Genomic DNA, 23,969 nt, shown 5'->3' with positions numbered 1-23,969 from the left:
ACCTCCTCCTAGTGCTGTTCACCAGCAGAGGTTAATGTAATTTATATAGGTCCACGTGGTGTCTCGCCTTGATGTGACTACATGGCCATATCCAACAAGGTACAGAAACTTTAGGTTCCAGATCATTGGCATCATCTTAAGTCAAACTAGAAGTAAAACTAAACTATTCTTCTGCATCAGTTCTGCTACCCACTGCAAGCATGCCAGGCAGCTTGAATAGTTAAAGTCCTAAAAATCTGATTCCACACACACAAAAGCTGTGTGTTCTCAGCAGCAACCCAGGTATTTTACTTTTATCCTTTTTCATCTAAACATATGTATCATTCTCCTTTCCTACAATCTTCATGAAAGTTTAGTCGTTGCATTGGAGAGGTAATTGCTCTATTGCTGGGAAATTCTTTTCTGTGTGCCTCTATCACTAAGATCCCCCTTGGGATCCTAATATCCCTGCTGTTCAAGTACCAAGTGCAATTCTAATACTGAAAAATAGCATCCAGGGTTTTTCTCTTGCACTGTATGAATCAAGCATTCTTAACATGTCCTCTCTATGTGCTGAATCTTTGTAAATATATTACCCACTAGAGTAGGACAAATACAGTGCTGTCAAGTGAATGGAACTGTGTATAAAGCAAAAGCTTTGAAAATAAATGACCTGCTAGCAAAAATTGGAAAGGCACTGAAAAAACTGTAGGGGAATGCTAAAATGAATTTAAAGTCACATGGAAGAATGCCTTGGTCTATACAAACCCAAAGCACCAAGCCAGATTATACAAAACAAGTTAAGAAGGGACTTACAAGAGAATTCACTCTTTGAAAGAATTTATATAGTTTTCTTTATGTAGAATATTCTCCTAATATCCTTAAGACATAACTTTGTTTTCCCCTTGTTTTGCATCTTAGTGCCCAACAAGAGCATCTTTCTGACCCTTAGCAGATGTTCAGTACATGTAAATTGAATCAAATGATCAAATTCATTTTATAAAGGCATATGTGCACACACAGAGATATTTATTTAAAAAAAATTTATGGTTGGGCACAATGGGGCATGCCCATAATCCCAGTTACTCTGTGAATGAAGCAGGATGATTGAAAGTTCAAGGCTAACATAGGCAATTTAGCAAGACCCTGTCTCAAAATAAAAAGGCTGGGGATGTAGCTCAATGGTAGATACTTATGCAGATGTACAAGGCCCTGGATTCATTGCCCCATACTGCAAAAAAGAAAAAAATCCTGCATAAATTAATTGGCATTTACAGTATGTTCCCTACACTCCTATCCCTTATTCTGATGGGTTAATTTCCAGATATAAGTGGTGAATCACTATGTTGAGAAGGATTGTGAGGCTCCATCTGGGCTCAGCAGGATAGAGTGCTGTGCTTGACTAGCAATGTCTGCCACCAGATCAGTCAGTGAAGGGGGAGCATCATTGTCATTTACTTGTTTACTTAGTGGCAGTTGGGAGTCTGCCATGTGAACACATTTTTCTTTCTCTCTCTGGAGTTCAACTGCCTAGGTTTGAATGCCTGCTTTCTCCCACCTTCTAGTTGCATGAACTTGGACAAGTCACTTATTCTCTCTGTATCTTGGTTTTTTTCACTGAAATTAGGAACAGCAATAGACCCACCTCATTGGATGCATGTGAGTTTAGATAACAGGGTCAAGTTACCTAAAGCAATTTGAGCTATGCCAGGCACTTAGCATTTTAAGCCTATGTAAATGTTAGCTTTATTAGTCCTATTGCCCAGACATTGACTTGTGAATGGCCACACTCTCTGGCAACATTTCCCTAATTGGTGAAATGGACATAACCAAAAGACGTCAAGAAACAGTGTGGAGAGGTATGAGAGGGATCTGCACCCTCTGCCCCCTACTCTGTAGCGGGTCAACTTCAGTCATTCCATTACCCTGAACAAATCGAGTTGTCAAACTAACAACCCCTACCTGTTTCCTCCCTAAATGCATGATTTCTAATTCAATAAAATTAGATGTGCAACTTGAATATAAATGCAGCATCAGTTGCCACTGAATCATCGATAGTCACATCTATCTGACATCCAGAGAGGTTGCAAATACTGGACATGGCACATGAGTGTAAGCCCTGTGGTACCAGCATCAGAAGACCCAGCACATGGTGGGTCCATGACCTGGGCATGTCCCTTCCTTTCTCAGGGTTCAGTTTCCCTATGCAAAAAAAAAAAAAAACAAAACGCTTTTCTTCACAGGGTAATCCGCATGACTAAATAAAATAATATATCTGAAAATATCTGAATATATCTGAATAATATATCTGAATCTCTCCCACACCCAATAAATTGTAAGATGTAAGAATACTCTTCTGATCTCACGAGAAGGAAGGTGCCAGAAGGAAGGAGTACAACCTAGATGCTACCAGAGAACATGCTGTAGAGAGGACGGACTCCATGATGAAGACCCCCCCCCCCATTTTTTTTAACCTGAGAACTTTCTAATGATGAATCTGCTCCCTGACAAATAATGATATAGACACCTCACAGTATATTGAGTTTGATCATGAAGATTTTGCCTAATAATATTTTGAAACACAAAATATGCTGGATTTGATTTTCTTCATCTTTTGCTAGCTCTTCCTTGGAGACTCCAACTGCTGTTTGACCTAAATGCTATGACAGGATTGCCAATCCAGTTGAGCGTTAGTGTCCAGACTATTATTCCCAAGAGGGAATCTAACTATGTAAGAAAGGTGCAGGAAATAATCATAAAGCCAGAGCGAGAGGGCCAGCTGAGTTCTTATGCAGAAAGGCTTCCCTTTAGTAGCTTGGAGTAGGTGAGTAGTGAGGGGGATGCTGTGGCCCGGGGATGCTGTGGCCCGGGGATGGGCAGGTCCAGCCTCCACCATGCTTTCTACAAACAGCATCCTGCTGTATATTCAGCACGTGTCCCATTCCAAGGAAGGTCAGGGAGCACAATCCAATGGCACAGGGTGTGTATGGTATGTTTTACAGATTCCACCTCCTTTGGTTCTCCCCCAACTTTGCAAAAGAGGACCTGGAGTCAGAGGGCATGTGACTAGTCCAAGATCACAGGAAAAAACAAGAGCCAAGACAGGCTCCCAAGCTCTCTTCTCTCCCAGTCGCTTCTCTTTCTCTTCTCCCTTCCACCCTCCTTTCAACCTTTGCTTCTATTTCATAAGTTACATGCATACCTTAATTTTCAAAGACATAATCTATTCTTGCTCATCCCTTTTAAAAATGGGAAATTTGAAAAATGAAGAACTACCTCACCCTACCTACTAATACCCAAATACAGGTAAAGCAAATTCACATTTTAGTGGTTTGTGCTCTGTCCCCTACCCTTATCATCTGCTTATGTGACAGCGATGGTTCTCCTTTTGTTGTGGTGTCTTGTTTATATCGTCTTAAACATGCTATATACACAGTTTGTACTCTACTTTTATAACTGAGTATTGTCCTCTCACCATTTGCCCATGTTGCTTATTTTTTGTAGTGATCACTTTAATAGGCAAGTCATTTCCTAAATCACATTCTGTCCCATGGGTAAACTCTGGATAAGTGTGTTAAACATTCAAGTTTCAAGTTGAACTGTTTTTATTCTCATTCCCCGACTGCTTCCACTTTGCCATTCTCTATTACTAGAATTGATAGTATATTTTATCCAAATGTACATGATGTCATATCATTAAGGCAATCAATCAACTGGTTAAATGAGACAAGCAATTTCTTTAAAATTAAAAATAATTCTTAAAATATTCATATCCTCTGCACCTTGGTCACCTCTGATGGCCAGATATCTTTTATCCTGACAGAGGGAGCAATTTGTGAACACCTAAGAGATTAGCAAAAGAAACTGCAATTTCCAAAATCCTCAGTTTCTTGAAAATTATCTTCTTGAATTCTCTCTAGTTATATAAAGTTTAATCTCATCATGTACAAGGTAGAGGTAAAGTAAAACTAGAAAACTGCTAATCAAGCCTCAATTTCAGTATTAGGAACGTTAAGAAAAAACATTTTTAAAAACAAAGAAAAATGTTTTTGCTTTTTTACCTACTCCTGCCAATATCATTTTTCTGTTCTTTTTTTTTCCAATAGAATTCCAAGCAGCTTATTCATCATTGATCTCATCTCGTCTTGATGCAAGGTAATAGTCTTTGTGGGGGATAAGTCAGGTGAAAACTCACACTCAGGAATCGTTTGGGCCTTTGGAGGACCAAAGATGGGAAAGGATGTGGTGGGGTAGGGGAGCAAGTGCCCCCAGGAAGAGGTAGTTGAGTGAGGGGATTCTGGAAGCCTGGCCCGGCTCACCCCTGCCACACAGTTGCTCCCAGGAGGGCTCCAAGATCAGAGTTCTGGTGCCCAGAACTATCAGAGATAGAAGGGCAGGGAATCTGAGTCTGGAGATTAGATCTCAACCCATGACAGACAGCAGCAGGCGCATGGGCAGTGTCCTTGGTGAGCAGACAGATAGCCAAAGAGCGGGTACAGTCTATCCAGGGAAAGGAAATGGCTGGAATTTTTTCCAAGGTCAACTATCATTCAGTGAATAATGATTAAAATCCTGTGACAGGGCTTGGCACACCCTAGAAAGTCATTATGGAAGAAGTGAATAAATCCTTTCTATGTGCCCAGCTCTGGAGAAACCAGTGTAGAAGGGTCCCCAAGCCTTCTGATCCACAGTCCTGGTCCTTGTGTCTGATTCCCTACAATAGCTCCCACAGGACCTTCGTGGTGGCAGAGGTAGGTGGTCACCAGGCTCTACTGATGAACTGGGTTGATGTAAGATCTAAAAAGTGCATAAGGCCAGTTTGGTTTGGAATAAAGTAGGAATAAAATCCCAACTTTTTTTCAATCTTAAAAAAATCACCTTTAATATAATTAAATGGGATCTTTTATTTGTGTTGACAAGTGACACATGATAAAAGTGACAGATAAAACAAGGCTGAGCATCATAGTAGGAATGCCACAAGGACAGCTTGAGGGCACTGGGCCTCCTGTTGGCCTGTCAAGGTGCCACCACTGCCCTCCTGCTCTGCACCACCCCTCTGGTCCACACTGCAGAGTGTGGATCTGATTGATGCTAACGATCCCCCCACACCCGCCAAAGGCCTTCCACATGTAAGGGAATGAATGGCTTTTGGAGACCCCTTCATCTCACTTACTGGTGCACAAAGCAAGTTCAGTGATTAGGGGTAGAGGGGCCTAACAGTAAAGTGATTGCTGCAGGGTGTCTGAGAACAGGGACTCTGGAGCCACACTGCCTGGGTGTGAGTCTCGGCTCCTCTGCACAGTCAGCCGTGCACTACAGGGTGGCCACTTCATTTCCTTCTACCTGTTTCTCCACCTGTATAATGGAGGAGGAGGAGCTATAACTTGTGAAAAGCACTCAGAAGAGTGACCAGCACACAGGACAGCCTCAGCCAGTGCTAGGGGCCATTGTTATTCTCCATTTTGCTCCTGCACTTGCCTCAAGCCACCAGGTAGAAACTTAGCACACCTAGAACATGAACATGATTCCAATTCAGCTGTATCCCTAGCACACGCACCTATCCAGTCCTTTATTCATATCTCAGTGGTGATCATTTTCTGTTCCTAAGAGCTCTGAGGGTCAGAGAAGCCCTGAGAGACCTTCCTGGTGTCCACATGCTCTTTGGTTTGAGTCTCTGGGAGTGGTGTCCTGGACTTTCCTCACACAAGATAGCTGAGAGGCTGAGTCCTCCCCAAACCCATGCAGGCAAGAAGTGCTATGTGTGTGCACATGTGTGTTAAGGCAGGCATTGGGAAGGGGAACAGCTGCAGAGAAAGCATTCCTTACACACAGGAAGGCCCCCTGCCAGCCCAGGCCTGAAGGAGCTCCCCATCTCAATTCCCCACAACTGCTCAAGCTCCCCCAGGCACATGCAGACCCCTTTCCTGCTCTATAGCAGCTAAGGAAGCAGGCCTTGAGCAGTCTAAGCTCCCCAGGATCTAGAATATGAGGACTACTCCTTGAACTCTCTCCCTTCTAGAGAGGAGCTCTGTTCATGGAGCTCTGCTCAGTCCAAGTAGGCTGGGGTCATGATTCTGCTTCCTGAGAACTGAGGCTGCAGCAGAGCCCTGGCAGGTACCTCAGAAGCCCTACCACGTCCCAGCCCAGGCAGTTGTGCAGAGAGTGTGTTGAGGAAATGTCCACTAAGATGGAAATGACCAGAGTTGCCTACCTCACCTCAAGCATAACCCACTCTGTTTGTTCAACAGCTTTTCAAAGTCCTTTCTTGGGGAATTGCATTACCTCTTTGGGTCCCAATGGCAAGTGAGGCAGGACAGGCATTATCTTGCTACAAATGTTAAGAAAAAAGCTCTGGAGACCTGGAGGAGTGAACTGACCTGAGCTTGAGGCTTGAAGCCAGGCAACAGGTGACACTTGCCTAAGGACCTCACCTGTGTCTGCTTGTTTTTGACCTCTGTGGTCGCTTGACATAGGATCCAAGCATCTTGCCCCTAAACCCAGGGAGCCTTTCCAATAGCTTGCCCTGCAAACTTAATGGTTCTGTTGCCACAGGTCAAGGCCCTCCTACTGGTTCCTGAGCAGGAGCCTGAACGACTTACCTGTACCTGCTACACACATAGGAGGGAAAACCACCATCCCACAGTGCCCACCACTAGGACAAGCAACCTCCTCCTCTCACCCCAAGCCTCAGAGTCCAACCCTCACCCACCTCTCTGTCCCTGGAAATCTGACCCAGATCTGGAATTGTCCCACCTGACTTCCTCTATAAGAACAACAGCGGATACGTGACTTACGAATTACTCCACTAGCGTGCAAAAGCTGACATGTAAACTCAGGTCATCTGACACCACCTCTGTTTTCTCCACCATCCATAGTCAGGACTCCTTTATATGCTGAACGTTTTCACATGGGCCTGTTTCTGCCACCTGGGCCAGTAACACATGAAATGATTTCAGCATCAAGCTACTCCCAGAGGCTCCTCTCAATTTCTTAGAATTATAGTTCTTGGTCCCAGTTAAAAGCCAGAGATTCCTGAGAAAGGACAGAGTGTGGATCAGTGTGTTAGGGTTGTCTGTCTTGATCCTAAGCTTCCAGAGAGCAATGCCCCACCCTTAGGTCCTTCAGAAATTCTCCTGATGGTGATGGTGTCCATGGTGGGCCCACTGCAAGGACAGGCCTCGGTTCTTCATTTAAACTGCTGCAGCATCTTCAGTGGGTTTTCCACTCTGCCTGAAGCAATAGTGAGGCAGAAAAAGGGCAAGTGGAATTAGCAGGGTTGTAAGCCAGGAAGGAGGGGGAATGTTCTAGAATATTCTGCTGTCAGTGATGGCAGTCCAGCCTAGTGGCATTTGAAGGTATCCAGAGAGCCTTTCATTTTGTAGTAAAGCAGAAGTTGGCCCTGTGGCACGTAGGTCCATAATCCATGATCCGCAAACCAGTCCTGTCTAATCCCATGGCCTCCGTCATCTGTGACTGGCAGAAGTCTGCAGGATCTGGAAAGCAGCCATCTCTTCCCCAGTCTCCCAGCATGCCACAGACCTGGTTCCTAATCTGGCTTCTGTCTGGAAACTGACCACCCCCATGCTTCCCTCTGACAGGAGCCCAATTGCCAGCACCTCTCAGGCGACCACTTTATTTGGCGCCCCACGTAGCATCACTGATCGGAGCACCGACTCGTATTCTATAAGACACCAGGCCAGTCAGACGAAATGGGCCTACGAGAGCAAGTCGGGTAAGGAAGGCTGTACCGCGGGGGTCCCGTGGCCAGGCTCCCTGAGGCGGGGGGAGGAATGGGCTCACAGTGTCTCCTGTGCCTGGAGGACTACCTCCCATTCTAGTAGTTCAATACCGTCTCCCTGATCATCTCGTGTCATCTGTGCATACGAAGTTAACTTCTCCATGAGCACTGCCACCCCTTCCTCCAGTTCCAGACCTCCTCAGAGATGGCGCAACAGCCAAGTGCTGAAACAGATGCCTCCCTCAGTCTCCTCCCTTGTTGCTCATCAGTCTTCCTGCCCGTGTTCTACATGAACACAGGAAATCTTTCCCTCTGGGACACAGGCCATTTCCTTCCCAGATTAGAGATGGCTTCCCTGGGGTGATAGGCCATATCCAGATAATAATGAGAACACCAAAAGCGACTGAAGCCACTTCAGACTCTCTCTCAGCATGCAGTCAAGGCTGGCCCTGCCTCTGAACAGGCAAAACCATCTATACTTCCGTGAACGTCCGTGGCTATAACTGGGAGACACACAGGAGAGAGTTCAGCAAGATTGCACTGAGGGTCTTAATTCTCTACCCAATTAAGCCCAAAGGCCTTCCACTCTAGGGTCTTGGGGATGGAAGACCGAACAGCATTTCTCACCATTATTAATCATTTAAGTCTGGCCTTAGTGGGATCGATCCATCACTGATTCACAGATTTATTTCACATCTGTAGTCATGGCAGCAATAAATTAGATTCCCTGGTTGCCTCACCTCCCTGCCCCCAACTGTGCCTGCTAAATTTTGTAGCTCAAATATGGTTAAATGAAATTAGGAGCCAGAAACCCTGTAAGGAAGAAGAAAGAGGCAGAGAACAGGCCCAAATGAGCCGGTGCATGACCAGGAGCATTTTGCAGGCTAAATGGGTTCAGTTGGAACTTGTGTCAGCATGTGTGCCCCCATGGAGCCCAAGAACTGGAACCACTTCAAAATCAGGAAGCATGACAGCTGGGGGAAGTCTGAGCATTCATCTAGAAATTCATAAGCAGGACTCTGAAAGTCATTTCCTGAGTAATTGCCTATAAAGTGCCAATGCTAAGCTTGAAAGGATGTGAGAGAGGATAGAGGGGATAGGAAGAGACTGGATGTGGGAAGGAAAGACTCAGGTCTGTACCTGCCACTGTGGACCCACCCCAGAGAGACCCTGCTGAGACCCTTGCTTTATGTGCTGTGATCCTTTTGTATTTAAGCCTAATTTGTATAGCTTATTGTGTCTGTATTTCATTTAGATTCTAAGTACCACACATATTTGGTCTGGATAGGTCTGTTCACAGTTATCTGTCCTTCCAAACCTGAGTTCCTTAAAGCCAACCCATGTTGAGTGTCTAGTAAATTCAGGCCTGCCAATATCAATGTCTACTGATACCAGGACATTGGCAGCCTGAAGCAAAGGTGTGGACAGTGTTGGAACCTTCAAACTGGGCTCAACAACACACCCAAGTTCCTGCAGTTGCTTGTGGCGATGGTCATGAAGGAGTGCAAGGAAAGTCACCCTAACATGTAGCTCCTTGGTATACTGATTCTTTTCAGCTACATGAACTTAGAGAGCAGCTGGTACCAGTAGAGGCTTGTCTCTGATACCTCCATATTAGCCTTGAGTCCAGACCCTCCAAAGAAGAGAACAATTCCCTCTGGTCCCGTCCCTGAGCTTTCATTAGCTAAACTCTACAGAAGAGAGGCAGAAGTCTGGGCAGACTTTTGTCATACACCTTTTGTCTTCAATTTTGGTCCCATTCGACGTTTCAAAGAGAACCGTTTAGAATCCATTGTCTATTCCGCAGACCCCAAGGACTTTATCTCAGGCCACTGTGCTGCTCCAAGCCCACTGGGTACCCCTAGAAATAATTTACTATTCCCTTCGAAGCTGTCTACATTCCCCATTTACCCTTCTAAGGGAAAGCAGTACACAAGCTTCTGAATCATGGGCTGGTGGTTATATGTTGTGATCAACTCTGCATGAAAAGTTTGGGTCTCTTCTATTTAAGTCTGTCTGTAGTGGCTTCATTAATGTGAACCTTCAGAGGGTGAGGGAAAGCCTTTCCTTTTGCCCCTGTGATTTACCACAGAAATCAAAGCACAAGGAAAAGCAAGTTCCTAAAACTCATGGAAGTCTTTCCCTTCCAGACTGTGGCTTATAATTTATCTTTCTGGGGAGTTTTGGTGGTAATAGGATCATGATTGTGTCTAGTCTGTGGAATGGAGCCAGGATGATGGAGGGACAAGGCATGGGTATATTTAGCAGCTCTCAGAGCCTCAATGGCAGGAGTTTATAGGCTAGCAAGCCAAGCCAGTTGAAGAAAGCCATGGAAGGAGTAGACCATCTCCAGCCTCCTGGGTCAGGGAACCCAGACCCTGTGATCCAGACTGAGAGACAGAGAAGGCAGCAGACAAGCCTGCCAGCTGTGCTTCCTGCCAAGATGTCCTGCATTCCAATTTCAAGGTGGTTCCAGGTCTCACCTCTATCAGAGTACATATCCAGGGAGCACTAAGGAGGAGCGTCCACCTTCCAGCAAGTGGTACCCTGGAGGCTGGAGGAAGAGATGAAGGAGCATGAGGCTTCTACACGAGGTGGTATAGGAAGGGTGTGGGATGCAGCCAGGAAGCTCGGGGTCCCAGGAAGGTAGAGGGGCTCAAAGTCAAGAGGAGGGAGAGCGAAAGGACACAGGAAAACACTGTGTGGAAAGACTTGCCTATAATCAGCATGCTAAGGATTCCTAAGAGTGGCAGATGAAAAAAGGAATTAAGCCCAGGACAGAAGCCACCCATGCACTTGTTGGAAAAACATAGCAACCCAAGGATCTGGTAGTGCAGGGAACGAGCAGAGATCAGGCTTGAGTCAGCTGCTCCAGGAGGCCTGGGTGTGCTCAATCCCACCCCTGGATGCTTGCAAAAATGCCAGTTCCAGCCTTTATCAGAATCCCTGCCTGCAATGGCTTGAAATCTTTATTCTTAACAAGATCTCCAGAGAATTCCAGGGAGCCTAAATAATGGAGAACCGAGAACCTCTAGCTTAGGGAAGAATTTTATGGGTGTCAACATTTTTCATTATGGGATGGCTCAACCCCAGTGGGTCAAAAACAGTATTTTACATGGCACAACAGAACTCTGAACTCAATATGGAGCAAAATCTACCCAGATAAATCCTTGAAGGCTATTACTTCAGAGGTGGCAGGTCTGACAGGGAAAGAATGCTAAAAGGTACAGGAAATACCTTGTGATCCATATGAGGAGGCATTTGGGAGGACCAGAAGGACTATTTATGGCCCCGTGTGTCCATCTATCTAGACACAAAGCAGGATCATAAACAAAGGAGACCAGAAATTTTAACACCCAGCATTATATCCATGCTTGCAGAAATCCTCAAAACAGTGCCTGGCTCATAGTAAGCACCTATAAATATTTGTTAAATACTTTTGAAATTGTTGTTGAACTCCTCCTGATTCAAGATTAGATAATGGTGATAAAACGGTATATCCTACTCCAAAGAAACAGTCTTGGTAGGAAAGGGGCTGCAGACAGAGACACTATATGTATAGAAAAGTGTGTGAGCCTAAATGAAAGGGGGTGGCAAGTGATCCTTCAAGCCACCTGGCAAGAGAGAGAAGAGGATTGGACAGCTCCCCAAAGGGCAAACAGTGGTTTTAGCACAGATTTTTCCTTTAGTGAACTTGGATTTTGAAAGATCAAGTGAAGAAGTTAACAATGAAGAGGATGTTCCCCACAATGAATGTAGAAAAATGCTTCTGAACTTTTAGTGTCAGGAAAACTGAATCCCAGGATGAACATTCTTACCAAAAATAATGATCATAATACTAATGAATAATACAGGTGGCAATGAAAGGCCCTTTGAAAACATGAGTGGGACAAAAAGGTTGAGGCACACAGAGCTGCCATGAACACAGCGTTGATGAGTGATACAGAGAAAGTCAAGTTGTTCAATCGCTGTTTTTGACTTCACTGTGAAAGTAAATTATCATCAGATTGGAAAGAGTGCAACAAAATTAGGTAGGAAGTAACACAAACCAAGGATTGCTGGGAAAATCAGAAGAAAATAGTAACTGCTGTCTTCTGACCTAGATAAAATATACTGCAGATTATAGAGAGAGTGAGAATAATTGAATCATATTTCTGGATTTTGAGGAATTGGAAGAAATTAGGCAAATGAGTCTGTGACCAATCTGGAGCAAATGTTGACAGCAAAATAACCACAAGAAACCAGAATATGAACAAGGACAATCATATGCTACTGGTCTTTAGGTCACCTTTTGAAAGGTTATTAGATCAGGCAACTGTGGTAACCCCATAGAGCTAAATTCCACAAGGCATTTCATTTCCAAAGACCCCCTGATGTTCTGGATAAGACAGAGCAATCTGAGGTGGACACTAATGAAAGATGATGGAACAATGATTAATTGGGCACCACCCGGAGACGCTGTCTAATAGATCAGAGTCAACCTGGTTTCCAGTGGAGAGCCACACAGTACAAAGTTTTATATAGACTTCTATGCAGATGTAGAAGGAATATTTATATTTGTGGGTAATCTGATGCCGTTGGACGAAGGGATTAATATAATCAGATCCTAAAAGATTTCAACATGGGACCAGAGTCAGCTAGATAAAATGTAATGGTAATTTGCATTAGATCCTGTTCTATTGGGTCTCCCAAAGCAAGATGGAGAAGTTCAAAGTAGGGAAGTCCAGTTTGTTGTCAGGTTCCTCACTGAACCACAAGCCCAATAAGTCAACAGTACAACAGAAACAGTACATAGCCCCAAGGGGCTATGCAGAAGGGAGACTAGAACTGCTCTCTTGCTCCAGAGGACATGAACAGTCAGGGGATACCATGCTTTACAGGGCAGGAAGTAGGTTGGCTGGAGCTTGAAGAAAAGCCAGGGGTGAGGCGGAACCAGCGGCTATGTCATGCAAAGAACTGTTGAAGTGAAGCGGATATTAACTCTGGAAGATATGCTAGCTGTTTACAAATGTTGATGATGATGTGTGACCCAGAACAGACCTGCCTCTTTTTCTGGTGCCCAGAAGGGCAGGGCTAGAACAGGCCCACTTAAGGAACCTTGGGGAAGCATTTTAAGACAAAGAAGATTATTCTTAACAGTTGCAACCATGCCGCGGTGGAATGAGCTTTCTTGAAATTGGAGTGTTCCTTGACTGCAGAGGTGCTCAGTCTCCCCCTGAAGAACCACAATGTGCCGATAGAGCAAATGTCCAGGGGACTCTCGCCCCAGCACTGCAGGCCCGATGCAAACATGGACACTCCCATTCACAAGTGCAGCAGATTGCTTTCAGTTTTTTTTGTTGAGGCCTGCTTCTCTACTGCTCCTAAGAATGAAATGTAGGGTGTGTGTGTGTGTGTATACCTATGTTTGGAAGTGGGAAGAAGATGGGATGGAGAGGAGGACAAAAGGAGTTAGGATCACAGAATTACAGAGGACACAGAACAAGGGTAACCAAGAACTTATAAAAACTCTAAAACAAAACAAAACAAAACAAAAAATACAGTAGCCTCCCATGGCTAACTCAACAGATTGATATCAGTCAGTCCCCACCACCACGTTTCCCAGCCAGCCCCCATTATGCACCTCTCAGGGAGTTCTTGGAAAAGAACACCAGAGATGCCCACTTGCTACAATGATAGGATGATAGGTCATACACTACTGTGTCCCCATAGCCTTGGTGCCATCTGACTCTATAGCAGGAGGGATATTTTTTAAGGTTTCCCTCAATCCCAGCCATCCTATATACCCTGAGGACTCAGACTAGCCCCATAGTGACCAGAGGGGAAAGCCAGAGAGGAGTTACCTGTTCTGATTGCTGATGGATTGCAGTCCTTGTTACCAGAGCCAAAAAGGAGCAGAGGGAGGGCCCAACCCACACCCACAGAACCCTTTAGCCTTGGTTCTTCCCCTTCCTTGATGAGCCTGGAGAGGACCTTAGATCATGAATGTCCAACATGAATCCATAGGAAAGTATGATTAAAAGTGTAATGCCCACCTTCTTCTGTTTTTTTTTTTTTTTTTTTTTTTTAAATCAGTTTTACCCTGGATGACAGAATTAAAACCAGATGAAGAAGCCCCAGAGCGATCCAGGAGCTCTCATTCAGAAGGTATAATTTATAATGGTTTTAAATGACCTGTAGAAGATACCTGTCCATCTGCAAGAAGGTAAAAAGCACAGAGTTAGCATGTTCCCAGCCAAACAGAACCTGTCTGAGCATGTCAGACTGAGGCAGCCTTAATCAAGGCCAATGGCCAAGGCACTGTCATTGGAACTTAGTGTCAAGGTCAAGGGTCAGACAAAACATTGAACCAGAGGCAAGTGCTATGGCCTTTTGAAAAGGAAGGAAACAATATTTATGACTGGAGTTAGGAGGAAAAATAATGAATTACCCACATGCAGTTCATCCAATGACATTAACTGTACACCTACTCAATAATGGGCAGGATATAAAGATGGAAAAAAACCACCTCACACTGTCAGAATTTAAACTCTAGTGGTCAAGTTGAAATAGGGACAAAGGGAGAGGCATTGCTATTCAGTGAGCATAGGCCGCAGGCCTCGAACTGCTCAAGATCAAGTCTCTTATCCCAAAACATGTGATCTCCACTCTGTCCCCCCAGTTATTCAGGAGGTGATTTTAAAATTGATACTCTTGGGAATTAAAGGTCCAGATTAGTTCACCTACATACATCCTATTAATCATACATCCTATTAATAATTTTTCCTATTCTTTTTCAGTGAATGTTGCTGCTGAATTGCAGCAAGAGGATACAACTGGTATGTGTCCATCCAAATCTACTCAAAGTTCTCTGCTTCCTGCAGAGCATCCTGGGGGGGGGGGGGAGGATGAAAAGTGTCCCATGTGAATGGGTCCCTTGCTGTCCTGCTTGTACTAGGTCCTGGAGGGGACCTGGGGGCCTTCTGAGCACACAGCCTCAGAACCTCCTGAGAAGGAGGATAAAACAAGAAATAGCATAGACAGAATGCCCTGGAATGGGCCTAGAAGCTCATCTTCCTACCTGAAAGCTCTGGTAGAAGAACCTCTACCTTTAAAGAGGGTCCAGGCTATTGTTGGGTTCCCTGAGGGCAAGCAGGACTTGACTGGGGTATGTGCACCCTCAGATAGACTCATCCAGTGGCACTTTGGTAGCAAATAACTTAGAGCTCCTAAAACTTTATTAAAAATTATTAAATGTAGGCTGGGGAGATAGCTCAGTTGGTAGAGTGCTTGCCTTGCAAGTGCAAGGTCCTGAGTTCAATCCCCAGCACTGCAAAAAAAAAAAAAAAATCATTAAATGTTATTACAGAGGGGTTAGTTGACATCTACGAGAGGCAAGGACAGGGGAGAATCCTTGTGGTGCAGAATTCCACCTTGCACAGTACCTCTTCACAAAACGAAAGCTCACAATGAACCAGATCCAGCCTCATAAGGAAACAAGAACGGTGGTCTTTTGTACTGGAGCATGAGGGTTACGGTATTCTTACACACACACACACACACACACACACACACACACATACCCTTCTACCCCCATCTTTTACACCTGCCCCTGGGGCTTATCAAATAGACTCAATTCTGGACTATGCATGCTACCCACATCACTGCAACCCCAGAAAGGTATTGCTAGATACAGTTTTCGCCTTCTTATTCCATTTCCAAGGGTGTTGTCAAGTGGTGCTGCTAAATTGTTAGTGCACAGTGCCGTACCCTGGGGATCTTGTTTGAATGCAGATTCTGAGTCGTAGGTATGAGATTCTGCCTTTCTAAGCAGCCCCCAGAAGCTGTTGCTGATTCACCAATCACATTTGGGGTAGCCAGACTTTAGAACAACTTAAAGATTTGTGCACGTAGCAACAGGCAGCCCAACCAGTGTCCCACCTGCCTAGGTCAACAAGACCACACGAAGGGTGGACGGGGTGAAAATAGGACTGAGTTTTATCTGGGTGCTTGCTAATCTGTGCACCTGCTGTATAGATTGCTCATTTCTCAGAGCTGGTCCCTGGGATAGTCACTGTACTTCTCTCCTCTTTTTCTTCATCTGTTGTCAAAGAGAAAAGCATTTAATGGCACTTGTTAAAGCATGGCAAGGCTGACTTTGTTCAGGACCATCACAGTAAGTATAGGGATCATGGCAGTGATTTTTGCAGTAGGCAAGAGAGACTGCTGCAAACACAGCATGGGCAAGTGCAAATGGGATTGACCACAAAGAGCAGGGCAGAGACGGGTAGATGTCAATGAGTAAGAGGAAACATCAGCGGTCAGGGGCATTTTAGCTTAGCAGACCTCACAGGATTCTTGCTCAAGACAGGCCAAAGTAATCAGATATCACTTGGAAGCTGGAAAAGGCTGAGGATCATGATCAGAGACCTAGAATAATCAGATCTTGAGGGTAGGGGATTCCTGCTAAAGTGATTTAACAGGGTTCTTTCTAAAACTGGATTTTACAAGGAAGTACACAGATGGGCCTAGGAGAAGACTCAGGAGCCTTTAGTCAAGTAAAGAAATTTTGTCACTGTAACGTGGGGACTATTGTTATCCTTTTTTGCAAGGCAAATACAGATGGCGCAAACATTTATTCCAAATTCTAAAAGTGCCATTGTGTTAAGTAAAATCTTAGTAAAGAGGCTATTGGAGTGAGGAAAAATTAAGATTTGTTCACAATCAGACCAGGAAAGACACTCTCCATTCAGGGACCTACATTAGCACTGGTGCTCTAGATACCTTAAAGACCGAGTCTTACTGTGACCATTCCACTTGTGCTAGTGTGCAAGAAGGATGTGTGGTATGTCAGAGGTGGCTCAGGTCTCGTAAGACAGGGCTACCACAGGAACCTGGTCAAACATTTCTGCCTGGCCTCCCCATGCTCCAGGCGATAATGATCTCACCAGAGCAAAAGTAGAGGTTGGTGTGGGGAATGGAGGGGATCCCCAAAGGGACAGTAAATTAGAAGTAAAGCTTTTCTTCTCATTCAGTCCCAGGTATAGCTACTGTTTATTTACCATGCTTACCTTGACATGTTGACAAAGCCCATTGATGTTAATAAGCTTAATTATTACACTGAATCGAACGCTTCTGAGCACCAGTGTTCAGTATTCAGAAATGCCAATTTGGCCTTCTTCCTGGATAAACACCTACTTTTCCTGCCTCAAATTAACTATGCATTATTCAATAAAGGCTATTAAAACACAGCACTCGCAAATGACGGGGCTCTGCTTAGCGGTGAAGGCCAGGCTCACTCTGGGGCGTCCTATGGAAGGTAGCTGCCCTTGCTGCTCAGAGCGTCTTACACCTGTGGCTTGCACCTGGGTCACTTAGACCCTGTTCTTTCTGTTCCTTCATGTCACTGCTCTGGTGCCACCCACAAGGAACTTCCCCAGTGCTTGCTTGAATTCCTGTGGGGTTTTCCTAAATGGCTTTCCAAAAATTTCTATGCTTATCTCCAAGGCAGAGAGTCTGCGAACACACAGTGTTTCAGGACTCGAGCTGAAAGAACCCCTTGCCGCTGTCACATTGAGTCCCCTCGTGGTGGAGGCGTGTGTGCCCTGTGGAAAATGACAGAAGACTATGGCCACAGGGAATTCTCAGATGTGGCAAATTTCTTTCCAGTGCAAACCAAGGTTTCAGTGGGAGGTCTGCAGACAGTGGCCCCTGGGCCCTGCGTGGGTCACACTCAGCTGAGCTCTTCATCCCATCCCTTCAGAGACCCAAAGGAGTCAGGGCTTCTATTACTGAACCAAACAGGGAAGCAGGGAAAAATTAATGAGCGTGGGGATCACAGAGAATGTCCCCTCTCAGGCCACAAAGGCATAATGAGGATGCAAAATCAAATGAAGTAAGTCAGCCCTGTGCCAATCTGGTGGGTTCTCAAGGCTCTTTGGATGGCCCATCTTGAAGGTGGCATCCTCAAGCTGAGGCAGTAGGCCACTGTCAATTCCCTGGGGGCCCAATTATCTTGTGAGAGCCACTTTCCCCAGGCCCTCGCCTCAGAAGCCACACATTCCTGGGAGTAGGGGAGGGAGATTCAAGTTGTAATTATCAATTGCACAATTCAATTTGTACCCCGCTCCCCTGGAGGCTGGAGCAGCAATCCTGGCCCAGGGAGCCACAAGCCACAGCTGACCTTGAAGAACAAGGACATTGACTATTTCTGGTAGAATGTCTTTAACTCACTAGCCTGGGGAGTCCTCTCTTGTGCTTTGACCAGCAATTGTGAATCACAGGCCATTCCAGAAATAGGCAATGGAAGATTAAACTGGTGGGAGACAGATACATTCTGTGGGATTTCTGAGAAAAAAAAGTCACGCTCAGAATACATCTCCCTTTAGTTCCTCCCACGGCCTTCAAAGCCTTCTGAGGGCTGGCCCTGCCCCTCTGTCTGCTCGCCGACCTCACCTGCTGCCTTCCTTCATGCTCTGCTCCAGGTAGACTGTGCCCCTTGTGACAATCTGCCTGCTCCCGGCCTGACTTCATCCAGGACTCCCTCAAAACTGGCTTTATCTGAGTGACATTCACAAGGCAGGAAACACATACTTGCTTCCTTAAGTCAGCCACCGATACTGACCTTTTTATTCCTATTTTATGAGTACTCTCAAGTTGGATTTTAGGTAATTCAATGGATTTATTTAGTCTCATTGATGACTTATGAATATGTTTTAAAGGACAAGGGTAAATGTTGTAAATCCATTTCTTTCTTTTTTTGGTTTCCCTCCCATTGCCCTTCCTTTCGATGTGCCTTCCAAATTGAAAGCCTTGGATTCATGGAACAGCATAGTAGATGAAGCTATGGACAGGGAAATTCAGAACTTCAGTGACAATGTAAGTTGGATGATGTTTTGAGACCCACTTTCTCCAACTATCAGAACAGGTGACATTCACAGACTGGGTACATCCTCTGCATGGCTGCACCAGCCTCTCTCTGGAAGAGCAGGGCACATTTGGCAGCCTTCCACAATGTTCCATGAGGCAAGGGGACTGAGCAAGCTAACTCCACTTGCAAGCACCTTGACATCTCAGGACTTTGATGCTAAAGGACATTGGGCAGGGATGTTGCACTACCAGATTTGTTTTTTATTTTTTATTTTTATTTTTTTTGCTTAAGTATTTTAATTCAACTTAGCTTTTGAATCTTGAATCATGTGTGCATGATTTTTAAATGCTGAAATCGTAAAGAAGCTATAAAGTACGTGTTTCAAGTCCCTACCTCCAAGATATAGCTACTGTGTACTGCTCTTTATTTAACCTTCTGAAAATTTTAATGCACATAAAAATATAAATCATACATATCCATAAATTGGATAGTGATATACATTCTATCCTATAGCTTGCTTCCTCCTTCATAGGGGAATATCTGTGATATTCCATTATATCTAATACCATAATTTAACTAGCACCCTACCAATAGATGTTTATTTCCAGTAATATGTACATATATAGAGAAGAAAAAAATTAAATATATGTTATCACCTATGCAAGAATATCTAAAGAATTAATCTCTTGCAGTTGAATGCCAAATCCAGCATTACCTGCATCCTTGACTCCAACAGCACTGATTAATTTCTGTCCACAAATATGGTGCTACTTTCCTTTTCCTAAGGCCAGCCACGGTGACACAGGCCTGTAACCCCAGGAGGCCTGGCAGGAGGATGGCTAGTTCAAAGCCAGCCTCAGCAAAAAGCAAGGTGCTAAGCAACTCAGTGAGACCCTGTCTCTAAATAAAAAATACAAAATAGGGCTGGAGATGGGGCTCAATGGTTGAGTGCCCCTGATCAATTCCTGGTACCCCCACCAAAAACCCCAAAAGCCCTAAGAAGTCAGTGGTGCCACCCTTCTTCATCACACCCTCACCCACCAGGGGGCATCATTTGGTCCATCTGACAGGGTGAAAATAATGTCTCCTTGTTGCCTGGGCCTATCTTTCAATTTGAGAGGTTGTAGGGCATATTTCGCATTTGTGGGTCATGTGTGTCCCTTTCTGTGAACTGACCCTTGTGTGTCTGGTCTACTCTTCTCTTGTGTTGCTTCTGATTTGTAAGAACTCTTTATATATTAAAGAGCTCAATCCTTTTTCTGACATCAAGGTTGTAAATGTTTTTTTCAGTTTTTCATATTCCAGGTTTCATCATGGTATTTTCCATGACATGGTCAATTTTCATGTATAGATAGGTTCATTGATCAGTTTTATTTTTTCTCTTATGACTACTGAGTATTGTTTTAGGTTTAGAAAGGTCTTCTGGCTCTCAAAATATATATATATATATTTTTTTTTAACTTTCTAAGGAATCATTTTAAAAATAGAATCTAGAATGTATTTGGGGAAAATAGTATGGCATAGGGGATCTGGCCAAAGTTCCAACAATAGTGATTGAGTTCTGTCATGACTAACAGGATCAATTTTGCATTTTTAAAGACCACTCTGTGGCTTTGTGGATTGGAGTGGGGAGACTGAAGACAGGAAGAAGTGTAATTCTACAATATCAGTACAGATGAACAAATGATAAAATCTTGTTGTGTAAGGCCATGTCCAATCACCTGCCATGACATCGAACATACACTCTGTGGACTGGGAAGCTGAAGAGGAGTAAAAGGGCAGGCATATCTGTAGTGGGAGGTAGAAAACTCCATTTGGGCACACTGAGTTTTAAGTACCTGTAATACATCCAAACTGAAAGCCAGAAGTAGTCAACCTAAATTCTAGGAGACTATTCCTGACTAAAGGTTTTGATTTGGAATCTGTATTAGTTTGCTAAGACCACTATAACAAAGTGTCACCGTCGAAGTGGCTTAAACAATAGAAGTGTATTGACTTCCAGTTCTGGAGGCTAGTAGCCCAAAATCAGGATGCTGGTAGGCTTGGTTCCCCCTGAGGACTGTGAGGGAAAAATCTGGTCCAGGTCTTTCTCCTTGGATTGTAGATGACATCTTCCCCCACATATCACTTATGTTGCCTTACCTCTATGTATGTCTCCGTGTCCAAATTTCCCCTTTTTATAAGGACACAGGTCACAGTGGGTGAGGGCCCGCCCCAGTGACCCCATTTTAATTTGATAACCTCTGTGAAGACCCTGTCTCCAAACAAGGCCACTATCCAAGTTACTAGGAATAGAACTTCACTATATGAATGGGTGGGGGGTGGGGAACAATTCAACCCATAACAGAATTCTTAGCATATAGTTGCAGCCTGGGAAATGGAGGTGATTATAGGGCATTATATTTTTACTGTCACAGATAGGCAGTACCTTCTCTCCCCAAAACATATAAAAATAGGCCAGTGTTAGTTTGTTTTCCCACATGAGCTTTTGGTCTGCAGTTAGAAGGGTTTTTCATGAGTGAGGTGCATCCAGAAAAAAAAAAAAAAAGTGAGAGGAGGTGGTCCCACATCTTGTTTCTTATCTAAATGCCTTAGACTGTGACTAAGCCCCTATGGTTAAGAGTATAAGATCAGTCAGAGGTGGAAACCAGTCATGAAGGACACTGAAAAACTCGACATGGGCCATGCTGCTCTAGGGTCCAAGTGACAAAACATGGCACTAAATTTGTGGAGTACTTCCTCTCTGATTTCATATTTTTTATTATTGTTTGTTCTATTTAGTTATACATGACTGCAAAATGCCTTTGACTTTCTTATACACAAATCGGGTACAACTTTTCATTTCTCTGGTTGTACACCATGTAGAGTCACACCATTCATGTAATCTTACATGTACCCAGGGTAATGATGTCTGTCTCATTCCCCTGCCCCCTTCCCTCCCCTCATTTCCCTCTACTCCTCTCTGATGTCTGCACCACTCAAGGATGGGGGCGTGGACACCAGCCTTCTCACCAGAGACTGTATTAGTCAGCTCCACATCACTGTAACACAATACCTGATACCGTTACTTGTGAAGTAAAGAGTTTATTTTGGCTCATGGTTCTGGACTTTCATGTCGAAGATCAGGCAACCTTCATGGGTTTGGGCTCTGGCAAGGGCAGCACACCTTGGCAGGAGCATGTATCAAAACAAGCAGTCACATCTTGAGCCAGGAAAAAGGAAGAGGGAGAGGAGGAAATCAGATAAACACAATCACTGGGAGGGTGCTCCTCCGGTGACCTAAGGACCTCCCACTTAGCCCCACCTCTTACAGGTTCTGTCATTTCCCAATAGTTCCACCCGGGAACAAAGCCCTTTAACAGGTGGGCCTTTGAAAGACATTCAATATCTGAACCATAGCAGTCAATAATATGGCTTAGCAATGCAGTGCTTCTCCAAATAACTTAGTAGGCAACAGTTGTGGACAAGTGGAACCAGAGCAAGAAAGGAAGAATGGAATGAATGCTGCATGGTACCAGAAAAGTCTTGTTTTGGGGAACATACAAGTTCACACAAGTTCAAATTGCAAGAACCCATCTATGGATCAGTTGTGATAAGAAGCATAGATCTGGGACAGAGGATCAAATTTACACAGTACGAAGGCACGTACTTTGTAAAGTCTTTACTTGGGAAGAATCCCCCAATGCCAGGCTGTCCAGTAAAATGATGCTCCACTGCTCCACAGCTTTTCCCAAAGACTCAGCCTTGACATTGAATGAATGAGTCAACCCTAGGAGCTCGACTATTTGGGGATGCAGAGAACCTGCTATGTTCTTAAAAAACGTGGAATCACTTTTACATTTTATAGCCATTTCCAGAATTGGAAAAAGATGATATTATATTCTCAAAAGAGTTCTTAGCATACTGATATTAAAAACAATTCTTAAGGGAATCAGGTAGGGAAGGCACAGAGCAGAGTATAATGAATTCTGTAAAAGAATTCTTGCTAGCCACCCTACTGCTCCCACTTTTTGTGTCTTTTGAATCACATGTTGAAATGTCACCCTGCACTGTGGAGAGTCAGAAAAGGGGATTATTAACTAATTAATCATTAATTTTCATTTTGTGAGTATTTGACTTTGCGATCCTTTTGTAGTTTTTTAGAAGATCCTATCAGGCAGTATTTAAGAGAATTGTCAGAGAAATGTCTGCTGCCAATGAACTGGAAGAAGATCTTAACATCCCCCTGAATATGCTGCTGCAAACTGAAAACAGAAAGAAACTGGGACTGCTGTGAGTAACTGGAGAGGTGGGATTCGAGGTCTATGGGTTTAGGGAGACCAGAGGTGACAACAGGCAAAGTCTAAATGGAACCACCAGGAGAGAGAGCATAGGAGCAGGCTCAGGCCAAGTACAAGAGCAAGGGTGAGACCCAGGGGTCAGAGAGACACAATGATCCAGCTGCCAGACCAAAGTCAGAACTCAAGAGCAAGGAAATCACCAACACGGGGGGGCACGGGATAGGAGCAAAGCCAGTGGCAGAGGTTGGAGATCCAGAGCTAGAAGGGTCTTGGAAGGAAAATGGATTTGTACAAGAGTCTAGGGAGTGAAGCTCAGATTCCTTTCAAAAGAGGGGACAAGAGTGTCAAGATCCTGAGTGTCTCCCCAAGAAATTCCCTGGCTTCATCCTAGGATGGCCAGAGCTTCTCCATGCTTCCTCAAGGAGGGAGAGCTATGAGCCTCACGAACTGGGGGTCCCAGTCAGAGCCTCCGACCATAAAGTGGGGAATGAGATGGCTATTGCAAACATGTTACTGGTACCAGGTCTTTCTTGCTGACAAGGCCCAGCTCATGAGTATTCCAGAACCTCATGAGTACACCCAGCCTGTGTTCTTAGCATGGACACCTGGGTTTACTCTTATCCACTGTCAAATATCTGGAAGAGCAAGGTGTGGTGGGGGTGTGGGATGGAGGACCCATGGATCTGTGACTGACTCTCCAGCAGTGGTACCAAGCACAGGCTGTGGAAACAGGTCCCCTCCATAATCACTGTAGCAAGTTCCAGCATTGACCAATCGGGAAGAGTTTGACTGTCAGCAACTTCTGTTGCAGGCTCAGTAGTCATGAGCAACAGATCCCCAAGGCTTCCCCAGGAAAGGGGAAAGCAAAAAGACAGAGCAAAACACAAAGATCTCCCAAGAGCAAAACATAAAGCTCTCCCAAGCTCTCAGATCAGCAAAAACAAATACCAGATAGCATCTGGGTAAATCATCCTGCCATCTAGGTTCCGTCTCCTCTCCTTTCTTCCCATTTCAGTCTATAACGGAAGCTCATTTCAACCTGATTGTACTCAACAGATTTCTGAGCACCTGCTGTGTGCTAAGCTAGGCTCTAGGAATACAGTAATGTGTATCCCACAACCTC

General features: G+C 44.5%; 1 protein-coding gene across 2 annotated transcripts in view; it reads left to right on the top strand.

The window, feature by feature from the left end:
• ERICH6B (glutamate rich 6B) overlaps positions 1-23,969 on the top strand; it is a 124,661-nt gene that overhangs the window by 19,771 nt on the left and 80,921 nt on the right. For both annotated transcript variants that reach the window (XM_079136993.1, XM_079136992.1), the window contains exons 3-8: positions 4,086-4,134; positions 7,578-7,711; positions 13,793-13,864; positions 14,497-14,535; positions 18,507-18,574; positions 22,702-22,838. In XM_079136993.1, coding sequence (XP_078993119.1) covers positions 4,086-4,134; positions 7,578-7,711; positions 13,793-13,864; positions 14,497-14,535; positions 18,507-18,574; positions 22,702-22,838 — 499 coding nt within the window. The remainder of the gene's footprint in view (positions 1-4,085; positions 4,135-7,577; positions 7,712-13,792; positions 13,865-14,496; positions 14,536-18,506; positions 18,575-22,701; positions 22,839-23,969) is intronic.

This window comes from Sciurus vulgaris (genome assembly GCF_902686455.1).
Source record: "Sciurus vulgaris genome assembly, chromosome: 4".
Classification (NCBI taxonomy): Eukaryota; Metazoa; Chordata; class Mammalia; order Rodentia; family Sciuridae; genus Sciurus; species Sciurus vulgaris.
This window is presented reverse-complemented; position numbering and strand designations above follow the sequence as displayed.